The sequence below is a fragment of the Sphaerulina musiva genome (assembly GCF_000320565.1).
Source record: "Sphaerulina musiva SO2202 unplaced genomic scaffold SEPMUscaffold_4, whole genome shotgun sequence".
Taxonomy (NCBI): domain Eukaryota; kingdom Fungi; phylum Ascomycota; class Dothideomycetes; order Mycosphaerellales; family Mycosphaerellaceae; genus Sphaerulina; species Sphaerulina musiva.
The window spans coordinates 1,414,235-1,440,590 of NW_016017386.1; the positions used below are offsets into that span (position 1 = coordinate 1,414,235).

At 52.8% G+C, this 26,356-nt stretch overlaps 8 protein-coding genes across 8 annotated transcripts; 4 read left to right on the top strand and 4 right to left on the bottom strand.

Annotated features, from left to right (window-relative positions):
- Window positions 1-7: 7 nt before the first annotated feature.
- On the bottom strand, window positions 8-1,510 carry SEPMUDRAFT_148809 (thiolase). The gene has a single exon (XM_016905162.1). The coding sequence runs from the start codon at window positions 1,455-1,457 to the stop codon at window positions 192-194; it is 1,266 nt and encodes a 421-aa protein (XP_016761681.1). The 5' UTR covers window positions 1,458-1,510; the 3' UTR covers window positions 8-191.
- Window positions 1,511-3,153: 1,643 nt separating this feature from the next.
- On the top strand, window positions 3,154-5,217 carry SEPMUDRAFT_148810 (uncharacterized protein). Its single transcript, XM_016905163.1, has 2 exons — window positions 3,154-3,393; window positions 3,446-5,217. Exon 2 carries the CDS (start codon window positions 3,775-3,777, stop codon window positions 4,441-4,443), a length of 669 nt encoding a protein of 222 aa, XP_016761682.1. The 5' UTR covers window positions 3,154-3,393; window positions 3,446-3,774; the 3' UTR covers window positions 4,444-5,217.
- Window positions 5,218-5,397: 180 nt separating this feature from the next.
- SEPMUDRAFT_148811 (glycerol-3-phosphate acyltransferase Sct1) lies at window positions 5,398-7,992 on the bottom strand. Its single transcript, XM_016905164.1, has one exon. The coding sequence runs from the start codon at window positions 7,898-7,900 to the stop codon at window positions 5,597-5,599; it is 2,304 nt and encodes a 767-aa protein (XP_016761683.1). The 5' UTR covers window positions 7,901-7,992; the 3' UTR covers window positions 5,398-5,596.
- A 355-nt stretch (window positions 7,993-8,347) lies between these two features.
- On the bottom strand, window positions 8,348-10,271 carry SEPMUDRAFT_84515 (NADH-ubiquinone oxidoreductase 51 kDa subunit). Its single transcript, XM_016910355.1, has 2 exons — window positions 9,647-10,271; window positions 8,348-9,578 (listed from the first exon to the last, which is right to left on the bottom strand). Exons 1-2 carry the CDS (start codon window positions 10,184-10,186, stop codon window positions 8,583-8,585), a joined length of 1,536 nt encoding a protein of 511 aa, XP_016761684.1. The 5' UTR covers window positions 10,187-10,271; the 3' UTR covers window positions 8,348-8,582.
- Window positions 10,272-10,474: 203 nt separating this feature from the next.
- SEPMUDRAFT_148815 (uncharacterized protein) lies at window positions 10,475-12,486 on the top strand. Its single transcript, XM_016905165.1, has 2 exons — window positions 10,475-11,439; window positions 11,581-12,486. Exons 1-2 carry the CDS (start codon window positions 11,039-11,041, stop codon window positions 12,053-12,055), a joined length of 876 nt encoding a protein of 291 aa, XP_016761685.1. The 5' UTR covers window positions 10,475-11,038; the 3' UTR covers window positions 12,056-12,486.
- Window positions 12,487-13,181: 695 nt separating this feature from the next.
- On the top strand, window positions 13,182-20,746 carry SEPMUDRAFT_84517 (uncharacterized protein). Its single transcript, XM_016910356.1, has 4 exons — window positions 13,182-15,844; window positions 15,908-16,394; window positions 16,456-17,400; window positions 17,452-20,746. Exons 1-4 carry the CDS (start codon window positions 13,383-13,385, stop codon window positions 20,533-20,535), a joined length of 6,978 nt encoding a protein of 2,325 aa, XP_016761686.1. The 5' UTR covers window positions 13,182-13,382; the 3' UTR covers window positions 20,536-20,746.
- A 1,066-nt stretch (window positions 20,747-21,812) lies between these two features.
- Window positions 21,813-23,098, bottom strand: SEPMUDRAFT_148818 (Undecaprenyl diphosphate synthase). Its single transcript, XM_016905166.1, has one exon. The coding sequence runs from the start codon at window positions 23,015-23,017 to the stop codon at window positions 21,929-21,931; it is 1,089 nt and encodes a 362-aa protein (XP_016761687.1). The 5' UTR covers window positions 23,018-23,098; the 3' UTR covers window positions 21,813-21,928.
- Window positions 23,099-24,201: 1,103 nt separating this feature from the next.
- SEPMUDRAFT_163247 (adenine nucleotide alpha hydrolases-like protein) lies at window positions 24,202-25,920 on the top strand (the record flags this gene model as incomplete). Its single annotated transcript, XM_016908041.1, has 1 exon — window positions 24,202-25,920. The coding sequence occupies one exon, from the start codon at window positions 24,202-24,204 to the stop codon at window positions 25,495-25,497; it is 1,296 nt and encodes a 431-aa protein (XP_016761688.1). The 3' UTR covers window positions 25,498-25,920.
- Between the last annotated feature and the right edge of the window lie 436 nt (window positions 25,921-26,356).

A 26,356-nucleotide genomic window follows, 5' to 3' on the forward strand; every position in this document is an offset into this window, starting at 1 on the left:
AGAAGGTCTTGGAGGCAGTGTCGTCTGTCTAAGGTAGAAAGGCAGGGCTAATTCATGCAAAAGCAAAATTCATTTCCGTGGTGGAGAATCGGTGAAATGGAAAGAGAGAAGAGATGATGGACGAAATTATGAGCCTAATATGGCTGCAGTCCCGCTGTGATAGGAATGCTTCAACTGGTCTCACTTGAGATCTATTCTGCCACCCATACGGCAGCCATACCCATACCGGTACCCACACACATACTGGTCAAACCAACCTGCTTCTTCGTCCTCTTCAGCTCATACAATAATGTGCTGACCTGCCTTGCACCAGTGCAGCCAAGCGGGTGACCAAAGGCAATCGCACCACCCTTCGGGTTGATCTTCTCCTGAGGCAAGCCAAGCTCATTGGCACACCACAGGCACTGGGAAGCAAAAGCCTCGTTGATCTCGTAAATGTCGACTTCGTCCTTGGTAATCCCGGCCTTCTTGAGCGCCTCCGGGATAGCCTTCCAAGGGCCAATACCCATGAGAAGTGGTGGCACACCGACGATAGAAGCAGCAACGTACTTGCCCAGGATGGTCTGTCCCAGACGCTCGGCAGTGCTGCGCTTCATCAGAAGGACTGCTGCAGCTCCATCAGATATTTGTGAGGCGTTTCCGGCGTGGATGGAGCCATCCTTGGAGAAAGCGGCCTTTATCTTGCCTAGTGACTCTGCGGTGACTTGACGCACACCATCGTCGGCAGCCACTGTAATCTCCTTCTCCTCATCGGTCTTGGGGTCTGTCCACTTGACCTTTAGTGGGTAAATTTCCTCTTTGAACAGACCAGCCTTGTTCGCCTCGCCAGCCTTGCGGTAGCTTTCCGCGGCGAATTGATCTTGCGCAGCTCTTGTGATTCCTTTATCTTTTGCCATGTTCTCACTGAGCAGGCCCATGGGCACTTTGCACTCTGCAGCTTTCTTGTGGCCCTCCAGAAGCTCGCTGAACTCAGTTACGGCACCTGGACCGTACTGCGAACTCATGCTCTCGACCCCAGCGCCCACGCCAATCTCAATCATGCCGGTTTTGATGGCATTGGCAATGTCGACACATGCTTGCAAGCCCGAGCTGCATTGTCTGTTCAAGCTCTTGACTGCCGTAGAGTCTGGAAACCCGGCGGCGAGAGCTGCAGCTCGGAACTCAGTAGCGCCGCCACCTGGTGCAAGCACACAGCCGACGGAGATATCCTCGACCAGGGACGGGTCAATGCCGGAGCGCTCGATGAGGCCTGTGAAAGCACCATACAGGAGATCTGCACCTGCAGTATCCTTGAATCCTCCTCGACCGCCCTTGGTGAAGGCTGTCCGCAGAGCACTGGTCACCACGACATCGTCGGGGTGCTTCTCTAGCAGTCCTGCTTTGCCGGTAGCTTGCATGTGGCCTACCACTTGCTGGACGCGAACCTGCGCGGCGTGGGTGGTGCTTTGGTTCGCCATGGTGATGATGGAATGGTCTGTGATGGGCGTCGATGAGGGAAGTGAAGATGGAGAGGAACAGATCGGAGAGGAAGAAGAAGAAGCTCGAATCACATTACTGTACCTATGGTCACCGAGGTGGAAGGAATCGATCTTCACAAGCCAGAGGCCAGCCAGGCCGAGGTCCGTACGTCATCTCATCCCGTTATGGGAGCATGTGCATCTCACACCTGTCGTCTCAGATGACCTGTAGGAGGTAGTCCGGTACAGAGTCAACGGTACTCATCAGGTATGGAGGAACATGTAGTCTGCTGGTGAGAGATGAAGGTGAAGTGTACTGGAAAGGCAATACCGAAGGTCAGGTAATGTAGGTACACATGGATGGACAGGCACAATCAATATGATGTGCCTCGACCTTCTGCCTTGTGGAGGTGCCTTGGCCTCCGCAACTCACGTGACAAGGCGAGCGAACATGGGTGGGCCGGGTAATGGGTATACAGTAAGGCCTTGGCACTCTATCGGATTTCGACCTGGACTCAACACTGCCAGTCTGCCACCGACATGTACTCCATACCTACCTCCTACCTCCTACACCATCTCCCGCTGGATTCACCACTTCCACTTCGTGCCCTCCTGGCGCCACGCCAGTCTCTTCATCCGGACACGTCTCGCTGCTTCACCTACCTCGGTCAGTGGTATCGCCATGTGCCGTCTTGAGCTTGTTCACTCGGCCTCCGGATGTGCGATCGAAGTGTAATTCGTGTAGCTTCGTACACCTTCCTGGCCATACGGCTGCCCGCGCCTGGTCGTGAGGCCACAAGGCTTGGCAGAGCGAAGGAAGCAGCCACTTACATGTATTACCTTACACCTCCCGTCCTCCGTTCCTCCTGAGCGCATCAGAATGTTCGGACCGAGCCAAGGAGCACCACTAGAGCCTATGTAGGAGGTATGCTCTGCCAGGAGAAACGTGCACTGCCTCGTCAGGCATGCCATGGCGCCGCACATTCGATTGCCACTTCAAGCTTGCCCTGCGGCACAGTTCGGCGGATTTGTCGACAATGTGATCTACACTGGATGCAACCTGACTGACGATCATGGTAACAGCAGCTGTGGTAGGAGGTAGCAATCCGATTCGACTCGATTTGTAACCGCGCAGGGCATACGGATTACTATACATCGGCACATTAGGCTAATAAGCCCTACATCCATTTCGGCCTGCTCATTATGGCAATGTTCTAGCTCAGAGCATGTTCCGAGCTAGAAGCACAAAGGATCGAGCTTGCCATGCCCTTCTCGCCGAAGCACCACCACATCGCAGGATTCGCTGAGCACGAAACGTGGAAAATCTTGCGTTGCATAGGAGGGAGGCATAGGAAGTATGCCGACCTGACGGCACAGCGTCTCAACCGTCTTACTGGAACCCAACAGCAAGGGAATTGCGGCGTAGAGATCCCCACTCGCGATAACTTCCAAGCGCTGCTGAGCCGCTTTCGAAGGGAACACCCCGTCTCATTTCCGGTGAAAACTACTTACTAGGCCGACTATACCGTCTGCGTGAACAACATGCGCGGCACAGCAGCAACGAGCACGCTCCCGCGCCTGCTATCTGCGCTTTCCAGTATCTGGCGCTACGATATCAGATCATGAGCACTCAGAGCCCCGCAGCGGTGTAGCTGATGACATTTACCCATCCGCCGCCGCCTGTTGTCATCTACAAGCGAACGAAGGCATTGCATTACATACAGCAATAGTGAGGAGTCAGTCTCCTACAACGCCTCGCTCCAACCCTTGCTACACTGGGCATGAAGAAGCGAGCTCGCATCCTTCACTAGCGCCATGCGAGCCGTAGCCTGTTCTTCCATCAGGATTCAAGCGCTACATGCAAGCCACCGAACCTTTGGACGGGCACTCAGAACCCTATCAGCTTTGTAGCGCTCCTGCTTTGGCCCTGTTGATTGTAAAACCACTAGCCTGATCGGACGCTTCTCCAAGCTGACTTCGAGATGCAGGTTGGCGCGCCTCTACTTCTTTCCCGACACGAGTTGGCTGTTTCTACTGCATTATCTACTGACGGTGACAAGCCTTCGTTCCACGTGGCCACCAGGCCCAAGATTGGACACTACTAATCGTGCGACTTTGCATAAACCTTGGATCTCGCCGTGTACAATTGCCGGCCTAGTGGCGAGCGAATCGAAAAGTTATTGCATACCTAAGAAGATATACTGTCCACGCAACCGTCCACGGCGAGCCTCTCTCTTGTCGACGTGCTCCGCTGGGGTATTGAAGCTGCAACGCTAAATCCACTGCCGACTCTGTGGGGCCATTGATTACACAAGGGATGCCCACCGCGACTCGAGAATTGCATTATGTTAACACGAAGCTGCCCAAGCTACGCACCACATACCATATACCAGTCGCGATGTCCTCGCCATCAGGAGTGTCGGCCAGCAAGCAAGACTCTATGTCCCCAGCGCAGTCGAGGGAACTACCCATGCCGGTAATATCACGATTCACGAGCATAGATCAAGCTCATGCAACTCTTCAGCATTGCGCAACGAGGTTGAACAACTCGTGGCAAGGAAATCCAGCTCGATCGTCACCACCAAGCCCCCCAATCGATGGCAACGAGAAGCTCTTCTTCCAGCAATGGCTCGCACGATGGGAATCGGCTTTCACAGCCTATCTCTCCGTCCACATGTCGAGCATGTCTGCCAATGATGTGACGCAGTCGCGAACCTTGAAAGCAAATCACCTCTCCTGTACCATTCTTGCGTCAGATGCTGGTCCGAGCAAGAGAGAATACGGCATCTTCACAGCAGAATTTCAGGCAATCGTCGAGCTCGCGAATGCAGTAATCTCGTTACGACCGCCGCGCTCCAGATCACCAGCACCGGTAACCAGCGCACTCGACATGTGCGAACCACTCTACGTTGTGATTGCTTGCTGTGACCGAATGTCAACGCGGAACAAGGCTATCGAACTCCTGGGCAAGATTAATTCACGTTGAGAAATGGTGCACAGTGGCTATTCCATCACTAGCGGTGACGCACGTGGAAAGCCAATACATGAGCGGGCTTCTTTCCGGACTTTGCAGCGGCACATCTGGTCCACGACAGTGAGCGCAAAACTCCCTTTGGTCACCAGAACTTCAAAAAGGTTCGATATTCCGTCTGGCACGTTCCTCCTAGGACGATCGTCCCACTTTCTTGTATGTCGTCTGGACTCTGAGATGGAATAATCGGGAAATAACTCACCACACTCCAACAATTTCTCTTCTGATCCCACCTATTGACATACGCTGCAGCATGAGCCCAGTGATGACAGGGACGGTGGTGGATGCAGCATCAGGTATACATACATTATGCAGGATGGCAGGTGCGCCGCATGTTACCTAGGCACGGCAATCAACAGCGGCCCGTTGACCTTCTGGAATGACCTTATACCGAAGCCACGAACATATTTTCCTCCCCATCAGTGCCGTGGGATTGTTACTACCGAATTCAAATCTTTGCACCATGCATACCTAAGGAGGTACTTACCTACTGCGCTACCTCTTACATTGTAGCAAGCACCGTACCCTACCGTCATCAGATAGCCGACATGCACATATGTAGTTATAGAGTTCCAAGTGCTGCAATATCTCTCTCTCCCTGATTATAACGTCAGCTGTGGTCGCAGTCTCTGATGATAAAACTGATAAACCGTAGGGAGTTTGTTGCGAATTGTCGATTGCAGAACAGTGGGAAGGCAATCACAGCACGTATTATACCTATACCTAGGCATATACCTACCTTATATATAACCTTTCCGTTCCAGTCCACAGGCAAAACCCTTTCTTACACTCTCTCAGTACTGGCATCGGGACGATCCTTACGACCAGATTTCATTTTCACGCATTACTGAATGAAGAACGGAGTGGAAACGCTTTCTTTTCGAGTCCATGTTACGTGAATAATGAATTGATTCTGAAGACTGAATCTGCTTCTCGGGCAAATTGGAGTTGAACAATACATACCTGATACTACTTCTATGGATATAAAGTTCGACAGCCAAAATCGGAGACACTCGTGTCTGAACCTTCCAAAGTCTCTTGTCGCTACTAGTACGAAACGCTCACCATGAAATAATGACAGACAGCTTACTATGAAACGTCCCATATCCTACACCATCTTCTTCGGCTCCAGCTCCATCTCGCCAAGCTCAGAGCTACCATCGTCACTGTGATCATCACGCTCAATGACCCACCCATCGCTTTCGCTCTCTCGGCGTCTTCTCCCCCGCTCCCGCATTGCTTCGTGAAGGTTTTTCGAAACCTCTTCCAGGTTCGCCTTCGAACTATTGGACTCGATAGACGTGAAGCCCAATCCCGTGCCAAGCCCAAACCCGAAGCCTCCCGATCCACTGCCAGCTCGACTGCGGCTACGGTTCGGCGTGGAAGGTCGTGATGCAAACATGCCGATAGATCCGATGTTCTTGAACGACTCATTCCGAGGCAGGTTGGTGGCCGCGCGACTGAATGATCCTTGATGCTGTGTTGGGCTGGATTTGGTGAACTGGAGAGCGTCAAACTCGCCGCTCCCGTCATAGCGATGCCGACGAGTGGGGGTGCCAGGTCTCGATCGTTCAGGGGAGTGGAGAGGGTGCGTGGGGTCGTTGACGATGCGATTATGGTCAAAGTCTGGATATAATTGAGGGCCCAACTCATTGATGACATCGTTGATTCTCTGTTGCAGCTCTTTACGGTCTTCCCTCAGTCTGACCAAGGTGTTGGTGGAGGTTGGGTTGACCGAGAGTAACAATGGTCTGAGCGATTTGAGTATGTCCATTCCAATTTCGCCAACACGTAAAGCTGCGAAGCAGATGGCCGGGAAGAATATGAGCGCGCTGACGAACACGAGCCACACCGGGACCCAAGTCGGGACTAACCCTCTGATATTGTTCTTGTAAGTCCATGCAGTTGCAACAATCGTATAAAAGAGGTCCAGAGCTGGGGTTAGCGCCAAAGAAACCAGAATTTTCCACGTCGCGACCACATCTCGTGCCTTGACTTTGACCGTAGATGCAGCCAGTGCTTCTCGGGCTTTCTGTATTGAGATGAGCTTTGCGAGAATGAAAACTGGCGAGAAGAGGATGACACCGGGAAGCGCGCCGAGCCCAAGCACGATCACTTTGAGCGATCTGTAGATGAGCAAGTATACCACTTTCCAGATCGGAAACTTGGCGTAAGACACTTGGTGATCGCGAATATTCAATCTGAAGAGAGCCCGGTTGTAGCCCAGAATGTCATCTTTCAGCTTGATAATCTTCGGATCACCCTTGAACTTTTGGTAACCCTTGATTAGTCGGCGATTGAGCTCCACGACAGTCGGGAGAGGGAGAGGTCGTCCTTTTGGATTGTAAAGTCTTCGGACTGCCTGCACCAGCATCAAAGTCTCATAGTCGGGTGCTTGTACTGTGACAGCAGAGAGCGCGTCATGAACGCGATCAAGGACGGTACCCACCGCGTCGCGTTTTCGGCCACTGCTATACTGCTCGACAAGTTCGGGCTCGATCTCTATAGGAGCGCCAAACTCAATGACGGCCCGCGAACGAAATTTGTGTGCATTGAAATAGTTCATGCCCACGGGCACGATTTTCACATTGCAGTGTGGATCCCTCTCCAGAGCGCCAAGTGCCATGATGGCCAGGCCAGGCTTGAGTGGAAGAAGCTCAGTCCGATCGTGACTGCCTCCCTCAGGGAAGATACCGATACAGCCTCCTCGATGGAGATGACTGAAGACTTCGTTGTACACAGAAGACTGGTCAACGTGTGGTGCCACACTGAACTTGACACCTACAAAATTCTCGTCCACGCCGTCCGTACTACCACTGTCCAACGGCTTTCCAGTCAACTGTTTCAGTGCTACATCGCCTTTGAACGGCTTCTTCAATCTGATCTCTGTAGCACTAATAACCTCTTCGATTTCGGTATTGGCTGATGTATTGTTCACGCTGGGTAGCACGAGAAGCCCGCCCTTCATGAATTGATCACTTGTGAAGTCTGTGCCGTTGCCTTGAATCAGACATGGATCGCCCTCTGGATCTGGCAAATAAATCGTGCCCTGTGCAGGCTTCTTCATATCCAAAGCCCGTCCAACAGGCACTGATCCCACCAAGCCTGCCATGAAGCCTATGAACCTCCGCCGCATACTCTTCTCCGCCACCAAGAAGGCAATGCGGCGGTGCGCATCGTGTCTGACCACACGCATGAGGAGCAGCGGGTCGACGAATTGATTGGCGTGAGGCGCTGCCACGAAGATGACTGGTCCGGTCTTTGGTATGCGCCATGATGACCGGGGGTGAATCTCGCGAAAGAAGAGCTCAACGACAACGTTGAAGATCCACAGGAAGATGTCGTAGACAATGCCATTGGTCGTGTCCTTGGCCTTGTCCTTGGCCTTCTGGGACCTGTGGCTTGCCGACATCGCACCACTTTCTGATCGCGTTCACAGTGGTCGACCAGACATTTGGCTGGGAGGTATGCTCAGACGGAGCTAGTATGGTGGTGGGGAAGAGCGGGTGGTGGTGGTGATGGTGGTGGTGGTAGGTTCGCGTACGGCCGGAGATGTTGGTGGTCAAAGAATGCGTCCGTGAGAATGGGCGGGAGTGAGAGAGAAGTAGAAGTATGACACTGCACTGCACTGCACTGTACTGCACTCGACTTCGTTGAGAGTCAACCGCTGCTCAACTTATTTCGCTGTCACTCCCATCGGAAGGTTTGGGGCATCGCGGGGCAGGATGGTCCCGCGTCCGGGGATCTGACTACTCGTTGCGGAAACTGAAACATTTCTGCCTTGTAAGGCACCCAATTCGAAACCACTTGACCACCGAATCATGTATTCGGAATAACCCACCGCGGAAATATTGTACTCCTTGTCGGCGTGCCGTATTACACTGTGGCTATGGGTTATAAACGCATACATGTACTTATCGAACAATCCCACTGGGCATCACTGCTGAGCGTAATATGTATCCTCTCGCATTGACCGGTTTGGCGCCACACGACACAAGAGAATATGTACAGATGCAGGGAAAGAAACTCCTTTAACGCTGATTTATGCAGGCACGCAATACTTACTTCCTCACTTCCTCCACTTGACAGTCTTTCTATTGACCAGGCGCGATGAGCATACCCTTCTTCACAGCGTCGTGCTGCCAACCACCCGCAAGCGCCTCGCCGCCAGTCTTCTTTGCGTGATCTGCTATCCGCGCCTCCAGCTCAGGCCTGAAATGACGGATCAGGCCTTGGATTGGCCACGCGAAAGCCTCGCCCAATGCACAGATGGTGTGGCCCTCAACTTGCTTGGTCAGCTCTTGCATCATATCAATCTCACGCGCTCGTGCTTGTCCCTTTTCAAATCGCTGCATGATCTGCTCAGTCCATTTGCTGCCCTCACGGCATGGCGTACATTGACCGCACGACTCGTGGTGATAGAATTTGGACAGACGTGAGATGGCGCGGACAACATCTGTGCTCTGGTCCATGACAATAACCGCTGCTGTTCCGAGACCAGATTGTGAGTCCTTCAGCGCGTCAAAGTCCATCAGCTGATCATCGCAGATCTTTCGAGGCAAAATTGGTGTTGAGGATCCTCCAGGAATGACGGCCTTGAGATTGTCCCAGCCGCCACGGACGCCACCGCAGTGCTTGTCAATAAGTTCCCGTAGAGGAATGGACATCTCCTCCTCGACCGTGCAGGGATTGTTGACGTGGCCAGAAATACAGAAAAGCTTGGTTCCAGCGTTGCGCTCGCGTCCGAAAGAGCTGAACCAGCTAGCACCACGTCGGATGATGGTAGGAGCGACAGCAATGGTTTCGACGTTGGCAACAGTGGAAGGGCACCCGAAAAGACCAACAGCAGCTGGGAACGGGGGCTTCAGGCGCGGCTTTCCCGGCTTGCCTTCAAGCGATTCAATGAGCGAGGTCTCCTCGCCACAGACATAGGCACCCATGCCACGGTGAAGGAAGACATCGAAATTGTAGCCCGATCCACAGGCATTCTCACCAAGGAATCCAGCTTGGTATGCTTCTTGAATGGCACGCTGCAGAACAGTGGCCTCGTGGTAGAATTCGCCACGAATATAGATGTACGCAGCTGTGCACTGTGTTCATATCGAGTCAGCATATGTCTACTCACGTTTTCTGTATCCGATCCGATCATGCCACTCACGTTCATTGCACGTCCCGCCACGAGACATCCCTCGATGAGCTTGTGAGGGTCTTTGCGCATGATCTCGCGGTCCTTGCACGTGCCTGGCTCGCCCTCGTCTGCGTTGACGACCAGATATCGCGGCTTGGTGTCCTCATCCCAGCCTTTGGGGTTCATGAAGCTCCACTTCATGCCAGACGGGAAACCAGCACCTCCTCGTCCTCGTAAACCAGACGCCTTGATCTCGGATATGATCCAGTCATGGCCTTTGTCAAGTATCTCCTTCGTCTTGTGCCAATCTCCATACTTCATGGCGCTTTTCAAGTCTGCGCCATGGTGTCCATACAGGTTGGTGAAGATGCGGTCTTGGTCCTTGAGGCCGCCGTGTCTGTGGACTGGTGGTGCATCCTGCACAGTGGCCATTCCACGCTTCTGCTGGCCATCCTGGGAGACAGCCTGAGCAGGAGTGGTGGTGGAGAGGGTGCGAGCAGCGACTTTCGGAATGGTGTTCGTGGTGGTGCTGGCGCGCAGAGCGGCCTTGCTGGCCGGGTTGCTCAGCATTGTGGATGGTCGTGACTGATGTAGCAGGTGTTGGGTAGAGCGTGCGGCTTCGTCGCCAGGATACTGTGAGAGTCTTAGGCAGTGGAAGATAGACCAGAGTCGACGTCGAGGTGTGGCGGCGACCAAGGTCGATGATGCGTATGAATGCGGCCTAGCACATTGGCTGAGGAAAGGGTCCGAGCACACATAAGCAACATTTGTGATTGGACAGACATCTCCGCGCTACTCCCTGCTGCGACTCGTCTTCGTCCCCTCCGTTTGAGATACTTTCATGAGATGACCTGAAAGATGAGCTGCCTCAGGGGACGCCGTCAAACAGTGATCCGCGGAGAAGAGAAGGATTCGAGGACTCGGTTACGCTACATGAGCATAAGAAGCGCCGGAACGCTCGATACACGTATTCTTGCAGTAAAAGATGGCGACGCGATCATACAGATGGCAAAAGAGAATAGCGCGACATCGGATGCATGAAAGAGAGAAGGTCACAATGAATACCTAGCAGAGGTGCGAGGCTCCAGTCGAGCCGGAGCTCTTCTTGTCGGACTGCATGAGGACGACTTCGGCATGTTCAGCCGTGGCTTATTTTGCCATTGCTCTGGCAGTATCGCCCTCGAAGAACACGATAAGTACCAGGTACCTTAGTGATCTGTCGGCATGCAACGCTGATTTTGTAAACCATTCCGTGATTTCCACAGGCGCAGCTGAACTCGCGCTCTTATCCGCATGGTTGTCGTTGTCCTTCCTAGAAGTTTCACTTGGAATACATGTATGACTGACTAACCGCTGGCTGACGGGAACTCGCACGGACCAAGCTGGGGGTTCCTCATCATTCTCAGCGCTTTACTTGAAGCAATGCCACCACCACGTCGCTCAGCCAGAGCCAGCCCAAGCCAACCGCCAACCGCCAACACCAACACCAGCACCAGCACCGGCATCGAACTTGCTAACATGGTTTATTACACGGGAACTGACGTGTTCGTGCCAGGAGATGAGCTACTTTCAACCGGTAACCACGACCCCGTCTTCGAGGACGACCTCAGCTCTGAAGCTGATGTGAACATCGCAGTGACACCGTCAAAGTCTTCATGCCTCTGCAATGGCCCCGAGACGCTTTCCATGATCGAGATGTCAGACACTTCTACAATCCAGCAGCACAAGAACGCTCACACAGCTTCGGCCACTACTGAGCGTCGTTACGAGCGCAAGCGCGAGCTCCATGTGATAAGACTTCCCAACGGTGGGTTGACAGACATGTAAGCAACCATTTGAAGGGATCTTGCTCTTGTCGCATCGAGCACGCGTGTACCAGAGTATCCGACTCGAGATCGAATAATGTACCCTGGGCAGGCAAGGCTGCGACACTTGATGGGACAATTGCTGACCTTCAGTTTTAGGCATGGAACCCCGATTGTGGTCGACCCACCCCACAACGCTCCCCTTCCTGTGCCTGTCGTCAACCCTGCGCACAGGCGAGGAGGGACTATCAGGCAAGAATCACAGGATTCCCTGGAGACGAACCGCCGCCGCATCAGTGCCGTTGCTCGCAGAACTCCCAGGCCGATGATGGCGCGTTCCTCGGGGCACGCTAAGAGCAAGTCCAGTGCCTTCCCGCTGCACTCCGACTCGCCCGCCCAAAAACCTCAGGGCGTTCAGCCACCGGGCTCACAGCAGTTCCGACAGAGCCTCAAGATCAAGCTGGCGCCACTGAAAACGGCAACCCCGTCCAGTAATGCACGCAATAGGCAAGGCGAGCACAGCTCAGTGGAAGGCAATCCATTGCTTCGTGGCAGCAATGGCCGGCTCATCTCTAACAAGAAGCATTCCGCCACCACCAAAAAGAGTTTGATTATTAAACTGAAGCTCAAATGAAATGGTACCAGCCCCCGAGTGCTACCGGAGCAATCATCCGGTGTGTCTGTCTGTGCCGCATGGTAGCCAGGGCACCTTATGCCGGTCTATACCAGAAAATTTGAAGTGGTAGAGGGGCCTTCTCGGGGCGTCGCTCGCGTGATCTCTCAGGCTGAGAATCATGGTGGGATCGAGTTAGGCTGTCCTGGACAGCTTCCAACGAGAGACAAGAGCGGTTCGCCTAACGCTGCATGCCTAAGGTACATTGTCTCGAATGCTACATGGATGTTTGTTCGTGCAGGGTGAAGACGGGTTTGCTGTATGTAACGGAGAAGGTACGGGAAAGAGCTCTTGTCGATACCTACCTCCTATGACAAAGCCACAACCAGATCTGTGCCTACAGGTACCTTACCTACCTACCTAGGTACCTACACAGGTGTGATTCATAAAAGCTGATTCTTCCGTTGCGGTCGTGCTTGCCCGTATTTCCACCATTACCTAACCTACCCTACCTTACCTCCTACTAGAACCCAGGTCACTATGTACCTTACCTGCAGGTGAAGTTCAGGTTCCTTCGAACTTTCCACTCTCCATCTTCCGCCAGGACCCAGGTCACCCAGCTGCAGCACAGACGTCCCACAGAGGCTAGCGGCTGACGGCTCTGTCGGCTGGCAGCTGCGGGCGGTTGCTCCCGTCTCCGTCCACCTTTCCAGCGGCACCTTCCACCTGTGACCTTTCTTGCCGACTGCGCGCACTGACTTCCCTTCCGAAGCTTACTTCCAAGGTTCCGTGGACGCGTACCGTAGCGCGCCCAAGTGAAATACCACGCGCCTCCACAGCCAGACCATATTCGCTGTGTGCACCACCATTGCTTCCGGGAGTTTGGCGTTTTCTTGGGTGAAGGGAAGGAACGACGCGCGTTCGCGGGACTTGAAGTGAACTGCTGCAGAGAGCAGGCTGCCGTGGTCGCACAAAGAGGACACTTCAGGTCGCCGTCCGTCACGACCGCAACGCCACAGCCTTTTCGCGACTTCACCACATCCATCTCGGCAATCTCACTTACCTGCACTTTCCCTCCCCACTGCAATGCAGCACGCCCTGTAACTGCCGCGCACAAGTCTTGACGACACCAATGATGGCAGCAGTCAACGGTGACTGGAACCGCGATCACGATGCAGATGCCAATCCCGCCCGCACTCGCAAAAGACAACGCCTGAGTGAAGAGGCCGAGACTTCACCGCAATCCAGCAACGCGAGCGTCGTCATTGAGCTTCTGCCCATCGAAGACGACGACGACGACGACGGCGACCACATCGATCGTGCCGTGAGGCTGCACGATGAGAACAACATGGCGCCTTTCAGCAGCACGCTCCTTCTGGACCCGGCCGAACCAGCCATCCCGCCCATCAGCCAGATCAAATTCGTGCTCAATACTGTTGCCACCAGCTGGCTTCAGCCCCAGTACTTCGACAATCTCAGTAAGTGGCTCTCCCAGCACGTTGCGACCACGCCGCCCGATGGGCCTGGTGTACGTGAGAGATATCTCGATGACCTCGACTTCTTTGGCCTGCTGGGCCTGCTCTGCTACAACATATGTCAGCGTGAACTCAATCTGTTCGATGAAATTAGAGCCGACGAGTACGGCCTACCAGAGCTGGTTCTCAGCGTCGACGCCTTCATGGGGGCAATCTTTTCGCTTGCTGCCCGCCTGTTACAGTATTTGCCCCACGTAGTCGACTCTGCTGTCGCGAGACGAGACTCGGCACAGACAGCGAGGACCCGCCAACCGATACCATTGCTCTCTTGGGTGCAGGTGCTCGCACAGCTGCTGGCTTTGCACAGAGCACGCCAGTTGACGACATACTTTCGCGATCCGCTGGGGTATAAGCCAAAGACAGAGGCTAAGGCGTACCAACACCAATGCAGTGAGGATGCATCGATCATTTCAGGCCTCACGCATTTGCTGCAGAGTTTAAGCCAACATCACCGGGAAGTGGAGAATGCCTGGGAAGGCATTGATGCCGTCCTGCGCATTGTCGAGGTACTCGATCTGAAGGGAAGTAAAGATGCTGAAAGCCTACTGGCAACGATCCACACATCTATACTACCTGTCATCTGCGAGAAGCACCCTCGAGCCCTGCCTGATAACTTTCATGGCATGCTCGTGACCGTAGCACGTCGACTGCTGAGCGCTCTGACGCAATCTGCAGACGCGCAAGGCCTCGCGCATTTGAATCAACAATACATTCAACGTGGTTTCGATGCATTCGATTCGGAGCATCAGCAAGACGACGACGACGTGACGGTGTTGCTGCAAAGCGTCGGTGAGCATGACCGGGTCGATCTGGAGGCGCTAATCACAACTGCCTGGAGCTTGCAAGCGTACCGGTCGTATATCCACAGTGGGATCATGGATGTGCAAGGTCATGGTATCAACTTTCTCGGAAGCCGCTTACTGGAGATCTACAAAGAATACAGAGTGGACCCTGAACACTTCAACCACCCTGTGGTGCAGCACGCTGCGCGGTTCCTTCGGAAGAATGAGTTGACCAGGTACATATTTGGTCCAAAATCGCACACCAGTCTGGTAAAGCAAAGCCAGAATATCATCGGTTATCTGGCGGCTACCCACGCCTATACCAACTTAGAGACCGACATCATTTGGGAATCGTGTACGAGCAGCGTGGAGGTCGAGTTCGCGAAAGCTGCTTTTGCAGTACTGGTGGATGTATCACGGTTCCTTGAACTCGACCAATTGTTGCACCTGGCGAGAAAGTACACCACAACCGAACCAGCAAAGTTGGGTCAAGATGCTGTGGACTCTTTGACAGACCTCTTTCAAAAGGTACAAATGCATGTTCACAACAACGGAGAAGCCCGTACGGACAAACACCGTCGTCTTGATACAGCCTTCATCAGCATTGAGATCATGATGCGGGCAGACGGCACACACCTGTCGCCTTCCTCATTCCAGCTCAGAGAATCAGCGAGGTTGGAACTGTTCCGCTTTGCTAAGGGCAATTACGAGGCGCAGGATCGCAAGCTGATCTTGGAGCGATGTGTGCCACACATAGTGAATCCTAGCAAGCACGCCACCACCAGCATTGAAATCGTATCAATGTTCCTGCAGGAATGCGGGGGAGACGAGGAAGAGGCTGGTGCGCTTCTTGGCCTGCTACCAGTTGAGTCCGCGGTCTCAGAACTAGCTGGATACGTTAAAGCACAACGTAAAGCTGGCGGCGATCAGAGAAATCTAGATCTCAACAACGTGGCAGTGCGCATCAGCCTCATCATCCATCTCATGGGAATCGCCAAAAGCAATCCGAGCGATGGCTTGCTCAAATCGTTCTTTGACTGTACTGTCGGTTCGCTCGCAATCAATAACGAGGCACGGGAACGCGCATGGATTACCGTGAGCATCATTGGGGGTCCTGACGGCATACCTATTGGGAAGCAGCTGCTTGGCCACTGGCTCAAGGTCGAAGTCGTGAATCTTGCGCCTGAGCTCACGACTCCTAGATTGCTAATCCATCTGGTTAATCAGCTCGAACGCTGGGCTCGAATCCCGGAATCTGCGGATTCGTACCCTCGATTGTTGGACTTTGTGTTCTGGCGGAAATTGGTGCAGATTGCTGAGAGTCCCGCGTCGACGGCCGCAACTGCACATGATATGATCTGCCACATGCTTTTCGTTACACCAAAAGAATTCAGTGACAAGACTTCTACCGCAGAGTGTCACGTTCAATTCATGCAATGCCAAATCCGAAGCATATGCGACGAGTACAACAAGATGTGCGACGACAACAAGGTGTGCGACAACAACAAGATGTGCGACAACAACAAGATGTGCGACGGCACTGGAGAGAATCTCAGTACAGTCGTCGCGGGCAAAGTGGGCCTACTTCAGTCTGTCCTCGAACGAAGTCAAGAGCACTCCATGTCATACAGGCTCGCGCAGACCCCAGATATTACTCTGGTCAAGGGGCCGAACGAGAAAACAATATGCTATTCACTAGAAATTCACGGAGCTGGACACAGCCAACCATCGATTGTCCGCGCGCACGCTGACGCTGCAACGAAAACGTCAGAGCTTGCTGCAAAACTACCTAGCATCACAGGTGCTGCCGATCATCGTTTGATCGTCGCTGGGAAAGAAATCGTGCTGGAAGAGCGCGCAGACTCTCCGCTTTCGGACCTTGGTGTACAGGCCTCAGGTGTGATCTCCATTTGCCCCAGGCACAATATTCACAGCGATCTCGGGAAAGTGTTAACAATGCCAGGAGTCGTTGAGCGGCAGGTCTTGGAGCATTACGACCAACTCGAAGCGCTCCTCGATGCCCCAGACCCAATCGCAGCGAAGGTGTGTATCACGTCTAGTTGATGATGTTGTGGACAGTATAGCAATGACTAACATCCGACAGATGACTGAAATCCTCGCGAGGGTACCAACGCCATTGCAGGTCCGCGACAAGATATCTTCAGCTAAGTACTTGGCCTCTGACTTATTCCCGCCCGGAGGAATGTGGCGGAGTATGTTCTACCTCGACGCACTTCACCAGCACCTGAAGGACCTCGCGCGACTGGGCGTGGCCGACGAAGCGTTTGTGCGTCATGGTGTTACAGTTTTGATTCATGCTCTCAGTGATGATTCACGGCCTGGCCAGCATGATGTGTGCCTACGAGCCATGCGCGTCCTGACTGCCTTCTTACAAGAGAAGCCGACAGTCATGGAACCCACTTCACTGATTGACAGCCCAGCTCAGTTCTGCTCATGCCTTTTCCGCATCATCAACGAGGCGATTTCCTTACCACCGGAGCATACTGGCATTCGGCACACCATTACGAGAGACGCGTTTCTATTGCTACAGGAAGCTTCAAGACGACAGCCTACGATTTGGCACAGTTTTACGGAAGATCCTGGCGTGGTGCATTTACACACTCGAATCCTGTTCGATTCTGATGTCGAATTATCCACTAGTGCTGCGGAAATGATCAAAGAGTTTTGCGTCGACCCGAGTACCTCAAGCGACATTGTTGACTTCTACATGAACACAACATTGACAGTGTTGCCCGAAGCATTGAGACATAGCGGTCGTGCTAAACACTACTTCGAGCTTACCACGAAGCTTCTACTCATCAATTCAGTGCTTCGAACCGACGCGTCGAGAGCCAGGACCATCACAGATAGGCTGCTATCAATCTTTTGGAGCTATGATCATATAGAAACCGCAGACCTCCCGGTGCTCGACGTGGTCATGGCAGGTCTAATCGACTTGATCAGCGAATCAGTCAAAGTCCTCCGCAGTTTTAAGAAGCCCGTCGAATTGTCGGGCCTGGCTGCCAAATTGTTCGGCAAATTCTTGTTCGTGGACGGTATCGGAGGTGGTGCCGCAAGCTCTGATGGAAGCTCCCATGAGGACGTGGAGAACAAGTCCTCTCACCAGCTATTTCACAAGCAGTCCCGGGGCGCAATGTACGAACTCATCAAAGCTGTATGCGATACAAAAGACGATTTCAACGAGCTTCTGCAGGCCATGTCGAAACCTCTACAAGCAGCAGGCGATGACCCGAATGATAAATACATGGGCCATAAGGAGCACCTACGTCCGCCCACGCAATTCGCAGGACTATTCAATCTAGGACAGACCTGTTACATGAACTCCTTGCTGCAACAGCTGTACGCGAACGTCCCGTTTCGACAATTCATTCTCAACACGCCTACAGACCCTGAACGGCAGAAGCTACTATGGCAGGTCCAGAATCTCTTCGCCATGATGCAAAACTCTGGGCGGCCCGCTGTAGATACCACCGCTGTCGCCAGAGAGCTGAGTACCGATGTCAACTCGCAGGAAGATGTGCACTCATTCTACGCGGAGCTTTTGAGCAGATTAGAGAACGAGTTGCCTGCAGAAGCAAGGACTGCCTTTCAGAATTTCTACACTGGCAGATTGATAACACAGGTGAAAGGTGACTGTGGCCATGTCTCGCCGAAGACGGAGCCTTTCGTCGACTTGCCGATTGTTGTCAAAAACAAGAACAACCTTGCGGAGACCTTGGATGAGCTTGTGCAAGGAGAGCCTATGCAAGGCACCAACCAGTACAAATGCCAAGCTTGCGACCCCGATGGCGAGGGCAAGCTAGTCGATGCCATGAGGAGAAGTTGTCCTGATGTGACCCCGGACAATCTGACTTTCTGTCTCAAGCGCTTCGAATATGACGCCTTCCAGAACGCCGATGCCACAAAGGTCAATGATAGGTTCGAATTTCCAGAAACTATCGACATGTCCAGATATCATCATACGTACTTGGACCATCCGGATGCAGACATCGACCGAGACATATTCGAGCTTGTGGGAGTCATTGTGCACATGGGCACAATGGGCTACGGACACTACTGGTCATACACCCTTTTGCGCGACGTCTCAGTCCCCGAGACAAATACGTGTAGTTGGGTGCGATTGGAGGATCGAAACGTCACCACATGTCAAGCTGGCTTCGCGCAGGTTCAACACGATTGCTTTGGTGGCCTCAAATTTGGCAATGGGCAGGACCGTACCGACAATGCATACGTACTATTCTATCAACGAAAATCGGCAGGAGAGGCGCATTCGATCACTCCAGCCTCGTCAATGGTGTACGAACCAGAAACGCAAGCCTTACTACCGCCGAGAGTGCCCATGCCTAAAGATATGGCAGATGACATTCGAAAGGAAAATGAATGGCTCCATCGTGTGGCGCATCTATTCGACGATGATTTGTGCGGATTGCTCGAATGGGTACTGGCTCAGTGCAAACGTCTAGGCTACATCACGCATACTCCTACCGCAGATAGTCTGGATCTTCCTGCCGACGTCAGCTCGGACAACGAAAAAGAGGAAGCTGCAGACGAAGAAGTGGTAGAGCGCCGAGACTCAGATGGAGCGCACAATGACGAGTTTGCAATACTGCTCAGTAGAGTTGCGACTACATTCATTCAGCGCATCGCTCCATGCGACCCTATGCCTCTGAAGAAGCTCAGAATGATTACCAATGGACTGGTTGCTCTGTTCGCGGATCAGCCGAAGCTTGCCAGCTGTGTGCTCCGCGACTTCACCTCAACAAACTGGTTTCGGTTGATTATTGGGCACAACAATGAACGCGTGAGGGACACGATTGAAATTTTCGTGTGGCACTGTTTAGGTGTTGCACGCGAGCATGACCCTGCTGCATATGGCGAAGTCATGGGCCAATTTAGATTACTCCATGCCTCTTATCTGGGCATGCCGACCCGGATTGCGGATCTGGATTGGAATGCCTATCTTTCGTTCGCATCCTATATGGCTTCACTCAGTCCTGCAGACACTGCGGCTGTACTCGATCAAGGCTACTGGAGTTGGGTCTTCGAGATGCTTGATCTGCCCTGGGACCAAGCCACACAAGACAAGTACCCAGGCCTTGTTGACAAGCTGTCTGTAAACCCTCGGAAGATGTCAGCCCTTTACGAGTTTGTCATCGAGCTGCTGGAGCATCATCTTGCCCTTCCAGCCCAGGACGTGTTCAGCCCGGAGAATGGCTTACACGTGATTATCGGTGGCAATGCTCTTCTGAAGAAGTCTGAATTCATCCTGTTTGGTCGCAAAGCATACGTAGACGGCGTTTTCTCATGGATACGCACGGCGCGATTTGCAGACTCCAATGGAGGGAACTGGAGAGATTTCGCGCCTGGCAAGCTTCTGGGGATTTTGATCAGCAGATCTGGGTTGTCCTCGTCGCTACAGATCATCCTACTCCAGCACATCAATGCTGAGGAGGAACAGTTTGGCTCGGTCTTGAATTTGGCACTACATTTTTGTCTTGCTGTGGAGTCAGAAGAGAGGGCTGTTGCAATATTCACGGCAGTGACAAGGATTGCGCCTAGCTGGGAAGGCTGTGAAGGCGAGCTTGTACAAATCATTCCCTCTGCATTCGAGGCAATGCCACGCGTTGTCCTGATCACTCTGGAGTCCTGGGCCCTCCACTTCTTGCTGCTCAAGGCGAGGATGGTGCGAAGGCCGATGGCAGAGTTTGTGAAGAAGTGTGTCTTTGGTGCGGATGCGGACCTTACAGAACCAGACCTGGTCGCGGTACGCGCGAGACTTGCTGCTAAGCTCACTCGCGATGGTGCATCGGTGCTTCGTCGTGCATTCCATGAGGAGCAGCCGAGAAACAGATACGAGAGCCTGATCGAGGTATACCAATTGGTGATTCCGTACTTGGAAAGCTTGCGCCAGAGGGTAGGTGAGCAGTTACAAGCCTTTGGTGGAGGCAATGTCACCCAGGAGCTTCGAGTGGAGTACGACAGGGCTCAACAGACGCTGGGCGCCCTCGAGAATCTGGGCGCTATGGTGGGCGCGTGGGGAGCTGACACAACCGTATCACATTATTTGCCCGCGGATGTGGTGCGCTCCACGGAGGACGAATCAGAAGATTATGAGAGTGAAGACGTGGACGCAGAGTGGGACAGTAGCAGCGAATTCGCCTAGCAGGCGTCTAGGTTCGCATCGTGGTCTACGAGGGAGAAGGCCGCACACAGGGTGCGATATCGTGGTCTCAGCCTCTTTGCTCGGACGCGGGCTTCCTTGGCGAGGAAGTGAAATGTCCCCCTTGTATTCTTGTTACCAGGCTAGACCAGCGGCTTGGGGTAATTGTTGCAGTGATATGAGATATGAGACATGACTGATGAGTGTTATGGGCCAGAGCATCGTTGTGGGCACATTTCAGATGTATACTAAGGTACCCACAATCCACGATTACTTCTGCACGCACTAGGTCTCCCTCCAGTTGATGCTAGATTTTAGCTTGTTATTGCTAAAGTAGGAGGTATGTATGTACATGTACCTTGCTTTGCATATTTCTTGGCTTTCACATGATTGGCACGGTTAGTCGGAGGCTACCTGAGGTACCTGCACGATCGTAGGTGATAAGAGGCACTCTATCTGGACCCCGCCTGATCACTCACTCTATCCTAGCACACTCCACTCACCTCTCTTTCTCTCTCTCTCTCATCAACCACAAGCCATCATCTCTACTATCTACCAAAGAAGAAACTATACAAAAAGACAGAGTGAGAGAGAGTGTCTCTCTGTCTACTATCCAACATCCAACATCATCGGAATCATCATCTGAACAAACATTATCAGAATCAATCATCCTCCTCATCCTCCTCCTCCTCCTCAACAAGACAAGAGAAGAGAAAGCCATCATGTTCTTCGGCCTCCTCAAACTCCGAAACCTCGCTCGAATCTCCGGAGGAATTTTCGTCGGATGGCATTTACGCGATTATACCCATGGAATTGGTCCTCTGGCGGAACTTCATGAGAAAACTGTTGCGGGGAGGAGTGGTACCTCTTAGTATGCCCAGGTAGATGAGAGATGAGTTAGAAGAGTGAGACAGGAGAGGGGAGAGGGGGTTTTTTGAGGGAGGGAGGGAGGGAGGGGGAAAGTGGGAGAGGGGGTTTCCTGTCGCTTTTTCGAGCTATAGATTGTGGTGAGGGGGGGGGATATGCTCTGCTTCCTCGGGAATTTTTTTTTGATGATGATTTGGAGATGATCTTGGGATTTCCACATGAGGAGGAGGAGGATTACATGTAGGTCGGCTACACTAGGTGGTACCTAGGTATACTCTAATTTTGGAGGGAATAAGCAGAAGCAGATGGCGGAAAGTTTGGTTGGCGAAGGCAGCGCTAGAAAGACAAGCGGCATGGATGAATGGTGAACGACCTTTGATTGCTATGAAGAGGGCATCATTGGTCTATACACTACATGTATTAATAAGGTAAGCTCTCACAGAACGCTGCAGAATCATGATAAGATCTATCGGTACCAGTTCTGTTGTAGTCATTATCTATTCACTATCCTCTCATGTACCTTAAGCATCTAGGCAGTCTTCACTAGCTTGCCGCCCTCGGCGAGTTTCTTCTGACGCCACTGCCACTCTACTAATACAGGCAGGAAATGCCACAGATCAAAGTCTGGCCACAAGATGTCCAAGAACTTGATCTCAGTATTTTCATGCACTTGCCACAGCATGAAATCTGATAAACGCGCCACTCCAGATGTCCGTATCAGTAGATCCAACGGAGGTGCGTCGTATGTATACATGTTCTTGGTCAAAGTGTCGGCGGTAATGTTCTCAGGATCCGGCAAATTGACAGCCTTTCTTGCGGTGGCCTTGATGACGGGTGAGGTGGAGTTGGATGTCTGTGATGAGGCTGGATCCATGTGCGATGAAGCATCCAGATCCTGCGTGGAAACTGAATCCGCATCGTCAGACGGCGCAGTTGGTACGCCCCTGCTGGCTTCTTCCTCCTCGACATCAGGCAGATTTCGGCTGAGAATGTTCCTCTGAATGTGCGTTTCGCTGAATGGTCTCTTGAGTGGAGGCCGATTCGGTGGTGTATTGAAGTCCTGAACGGTCTGTCTAACGCTATGCGTAATCTCCTCGCGTCCAGTATACGGGAAGCATACATTGAGCACGGCACTGTCATTATGCTTGGTCATCTCCACTGCACGATCAATCTGTATCTGCACATCCTCCCTCATCAAGCTCTTGTCGCCCAATACCCTCACACTCGCGCCATAGCGATCCAGCAACGCTCCGTGCTGGCTCAGCTGTACCAATTTTGTCTTAGCCATGTCCATCAGCGCATCCACTTCGTACTTGCTGCGTTTAAAGTTTTCGATGCTGAAGGCGTAGATGGTGACCACGCGCACGCCGCTTTTGTAACAGACTTCTAGGATCCGCGCCAACGCTTCAAATCCCATGTTGTGCCCCTCTATGGTCTCAACTTTGCTTTGTCGTGCCCATCTCCGATTGCCATCCATGACGAATGCAACGTGTTCTGGTATAGGTCCGCATTTGAGGCTGCCAATGAGCAGCTCTCGCAGCTGTTGGATTCCCCATTCTACAGGTGGGAGAGAGAGCAGCCATCGTCGCAGGTGGGCGCTGTGCTGGTTTGTGGTCATGGTGGGAGTGAAGCTGTCGGTATAAGCTGAGGGTGGGTGTTTGCGGGAGAACGAGGTCGTTATGTGCTGAGATGATGTGCGAGTGGCATCGAGGCAGCAGTATTACTAGGGCAGTGGTGTGGTGGTGGTGGTGGTGGTGATGATGATGAGTTGAAGGTGGCTGAGTAGCCGTGCTGTTGACCAAGACTCGTCACGACTAAGGCCAACGAGCAGCAAGAGAGACGATTTTGTTGTTTCAAGGCATTGCAGGCGTCGCTCGTTTCACGTCCGAAGCTGACCTCCCTGATCCCTGCACGCAGGACGCGCCTTCTCAGCCACTCTCCTCGTCTAGCTCGCAAGAGAGAGAGGCTCACGTGCACCATCTTTCTTCATAGCCACTGCATCTAGATCTACTGCGCCACTCGGCACGGGCCGTCTTACCACTTGCGCCAGAGCGCGTATGGACGCGTACAAAAAGTACCTCCTAGTTACATGATGTACATCCCTACGAGCCCGCCCACCATGAACGAATTGCGAGCATGACACCAATGTGCCCCAGGCACGTATATGATGAAGCTACCAGTTTTCCTATCCTCAATCATTGGGGCTCTCTGATTGCAGACAAGCCTACTGCCAAACAGCGTCTACATTGCAAGGAGCCCGTCTTATCCGTCGTCCGGCGTCGCGATTGATATACGGTTGGCAGGCATCATAGTCGACTTCTACCTCCTACCTACTGTACCTTGCTAACAACGGGGTCCTTGCTCAGAACGGAGACTCCCCACAGATAAAGACACCGGTATGAAGGGGCTGGCCACGCCTGACACTGCTGGTGGACGCTCACGGCGTCGTGAGCACGGTGTGGAAGAATGGATCAGTATAATCTGGCTTGAGTTAGCTGAGCAGCCGCAGCGATCGAGAGGGACGAAGCCGACATGATACATGAGGTTGTCCTAGCAGGGTAAGTATTCATCAGGTACCTGACCTCCTACCTTAGGGACTCTTTTCTCTACGCTTGTTATAGCAAGGTCGTCGTTGCCCTCTGGGTTTGACTTTGATTACATAATGTAGGACCAACCACAGAACTTCGATCCGACCACCCCACATAACTTATGAACATACCTGAGCCACCACAACCACCACACATCACCGACCTACATGGACCTTACCTACATACATGTAGCCTACGCCGATGCTCAATAAGCATGCCTCCCTACATCTGCGAAATCTGCAATGAGACGCGAGCGCAAATACTGCGTCCCAAAAACCATTCCCGAATCTGCGCGCCATGCTTTATCCAAATTTTTGAGACCGAAGTCGCCGAAACTGTCACATCTTCCAATCTCTTCGTGCCCGGCGAGAGAGTAGCAATAGGTGCATCGGGCGGGAAAGACAGCACTGTCCTAGCTTCAGTCCTCAAGACGCTCAACGATCGCCATAACTGGCAACTCGATCTCGTACTTCTCAGTATCGATGAAGGCATTACAGGATATAGAGATCACAGTCTGGAAGCTGTTAAGAGACATGCTCAGCAGTATGACCTTCCTCTGAAGATCGTGAGTTATCAGGAACTCTATGGCTGGTCTATGGATCAGGTTGTAGCGCAAGTGGGCAAGAAGGGGAACTGCACATACTGCGGCGTTTTTCGACGACAGGCGCTTGATCGTGGAGCGGCGATGCTGGATGTGGGTCATGTTGTGACAGGACATAATGCGGATGACGTGGCTGAGACTGTTCTTATGAACTTACTACGAGGTGATCTACCACGATTGAGTCGGGCTACGAGTATTATCACAAGTACACCTTCTGCCAGTGTGACGAAGAGCGAGGGTGGCAAGGTCAACTTCACGGACGTCAAGAGGAGCAAACCGTTGATGTATGCGTATGAGAAGGAGATTGTGCTCTACGCGCATCACAAGAAGTTGGACTACTTCAGTACGGAGTGTATATACAGTCCCGAGGCTTTCAGAGGCAGCGCGAGGACCTTGATCAAGAACTTGGAAAGGATTCGACCGGAAAGTATACTGGATGTGGTGAGGAGCGGGATTGACATGGCCAAGCTTGTGCCCGGCGCCAAGACAGATGGTGCCGGTACAGGTGCTTGTGGGACGGGAGAAAGTGGCGAAGCCAAAGGAGCAGAAGATGAGGTAGTGGGTGGCTGTGGGACGGCGAATGGAAAGTCAAGTGGAGGCGAGATGGCCGAGATGGAAAGGAAGCTGAGGCAAGATGAGGAGGCTTTGGAGAACGGAACGGAGATTGAGGTGCGAATGCCTGCTAATAGGATCAAGCCTAGTCAACAGACGATACCGATGCGGACCAAGCAGGAGAAGAGAGGGGCACAGAAGGGCAAGGACGGCGCGCCGCCGAAGCAGAAGCTTGGGCAGTGTGAGAGATGTGGCTATCTGAGCTCACAGCAGATCTGCAAGGCTTGCGTACTTCTAGAGGGACTGAACAAGGCTCGGCCACGCACCGAGATCGAGGTGTCCGACGCTGCAGGTTGAACGCTCAAGGGTGCCTAAGCATTGACTTAGAACATCTGACCCGCTTATAGACACAGCGGCTTTAGAGAGCTCCCAGATCCACGCGTCCCTAGCCTGCGTTGGGAATTTCACGCTGCGCTCAGCAGCTTCGGGTGGAAAACAAGATTCTTGGCGAATGAGGCATGTCACAGCAGGTCTGTCTCATGAATGAATACTGTATCACAAGGCCAAGCTCATGGACTCTTCGACTCCAGACTCGATTCGAGGTATGGTGCCGTCGGAAGAGCATGTAGCTCATGGTCACAGACACAATGCTCCGTGTGCATCTGTAAGAAAAGAAAACTTGAACACTCGCCGCCAATGGGCAAAGCGATATTTGTGCAGCACTGTACTGTGCTGTGCTACGCTCATGGTGATGGTCGAGAATTAGGTAAGGGTCAAGACTGGATACCAGCAATGGGGGTCTGCATAGGCGCCATCCTTCATATATATAGCGTTCTTGGGAAAAGATTCCCGTAACAATACCTCGTCACAAGATGTGAAGTATGGCTGCTCGAGATACCATAGGCAGCATCCTCGTCGGCTCTCTCGGAGCATGAGCTTACCTACATGAGGTACCTTATAGCCTTAAATGCAGCGGAAGGATCCAGATTCCTCCAGATGCACGGGAAGTGTTTCGATGGAGATCAGCAACCTTACCCCGCAGCGTGTTTGTGGATGTGTGTGGTACGAAGGCTCACGACATGTTGCTGCTGACTTGACATCACACCAAAGCTAGGTACATGTACACTACCTTCCAGGTACGGTACGCCTTGGAAGTTGGATCTTCTAGAAAACAATCGGCGTTACCGAGGGTAAGGTGAGCACTGTTTGTTACATC

Coding starts and splice junctions, on each gene's coding strand:
- SEPMUDRAFT_148809 (XM_016905162.1), bottom strand. CDS start 1,457: ATGGCGAACCAAAGCACCACCCACGCCGCGCAGGTTCGCGTCCAGCAA.
- SEPMUDRAFT_148810 (XM_016905163.1), top strand. CDS start 3,775: ATGCCCACCGCGACTCGAGAATTGCATTATGTTAACACGAAGCTGCCC.
- SEPMUDRAFT_148811 (XM_016905164.1), bottom strand. CDS start 7,900: ATGTCGGCAAGCCACAGGTCCCAGAAGGCCAAGGACAAGGCCAAGGAC.
- SEPMUDRAFT_84515 (XM_016910355.1), bottom strand. CDS start 10,186: ATGCTGAGCAACCCGGCCAGCAAGGCCGCTCTGCGCGCCAGCACCACC. Junction 9,579..9,646: donor TGGCGGGACGTGCAATGAAC/GTGAGTGGCATG, acceptor ATATGAACACAG/TGCACAGCTGCGTACATCTA.
- SEPMUDRAFT_148815 (XM_016905165.1), top strand. CDS start 11,039: ATGCCACCACCACGTCGCTCAGCCAGAGCCAGCCCAAGCCAACCGCCA. Junction 11,440..11,580: donor AACGGTGGGTTGACAGACAT/GTAAGCAACCAT, acceptor CTTCAGTTTTAG/GCATGGAACCCCGATTGTGG.
- SEPMUDRAFT_84517 (XM_016910356.1), top strand. CDS start 13,383: ATGGCGCCTTTCAGCAGCACGCTCCTTCTGGACCCGGCCGAACCAGCC. Junction 15,845..15,907: donor ATGTGCGACGACAACAAGGT/GTGCGACAACAA, acceptor AGAGAATCTCAG/TACAGTCGTCGCGGGCAAAG. Junction 17,401..17,451: donor TGTTCGGCAAATTCTTGTTC/GTGGACGGTATC, acceptor AGCTCCCATGAG/GACGTGGAGAACAAGTCCTC.
- SEPMUDRAFT_148818 (XM_016905166.1), bottom strand. CDS start 23,017: ATGACCACAAACCAGCACAGCGCCCACCTGCGACGATGGCTGCTCTCT.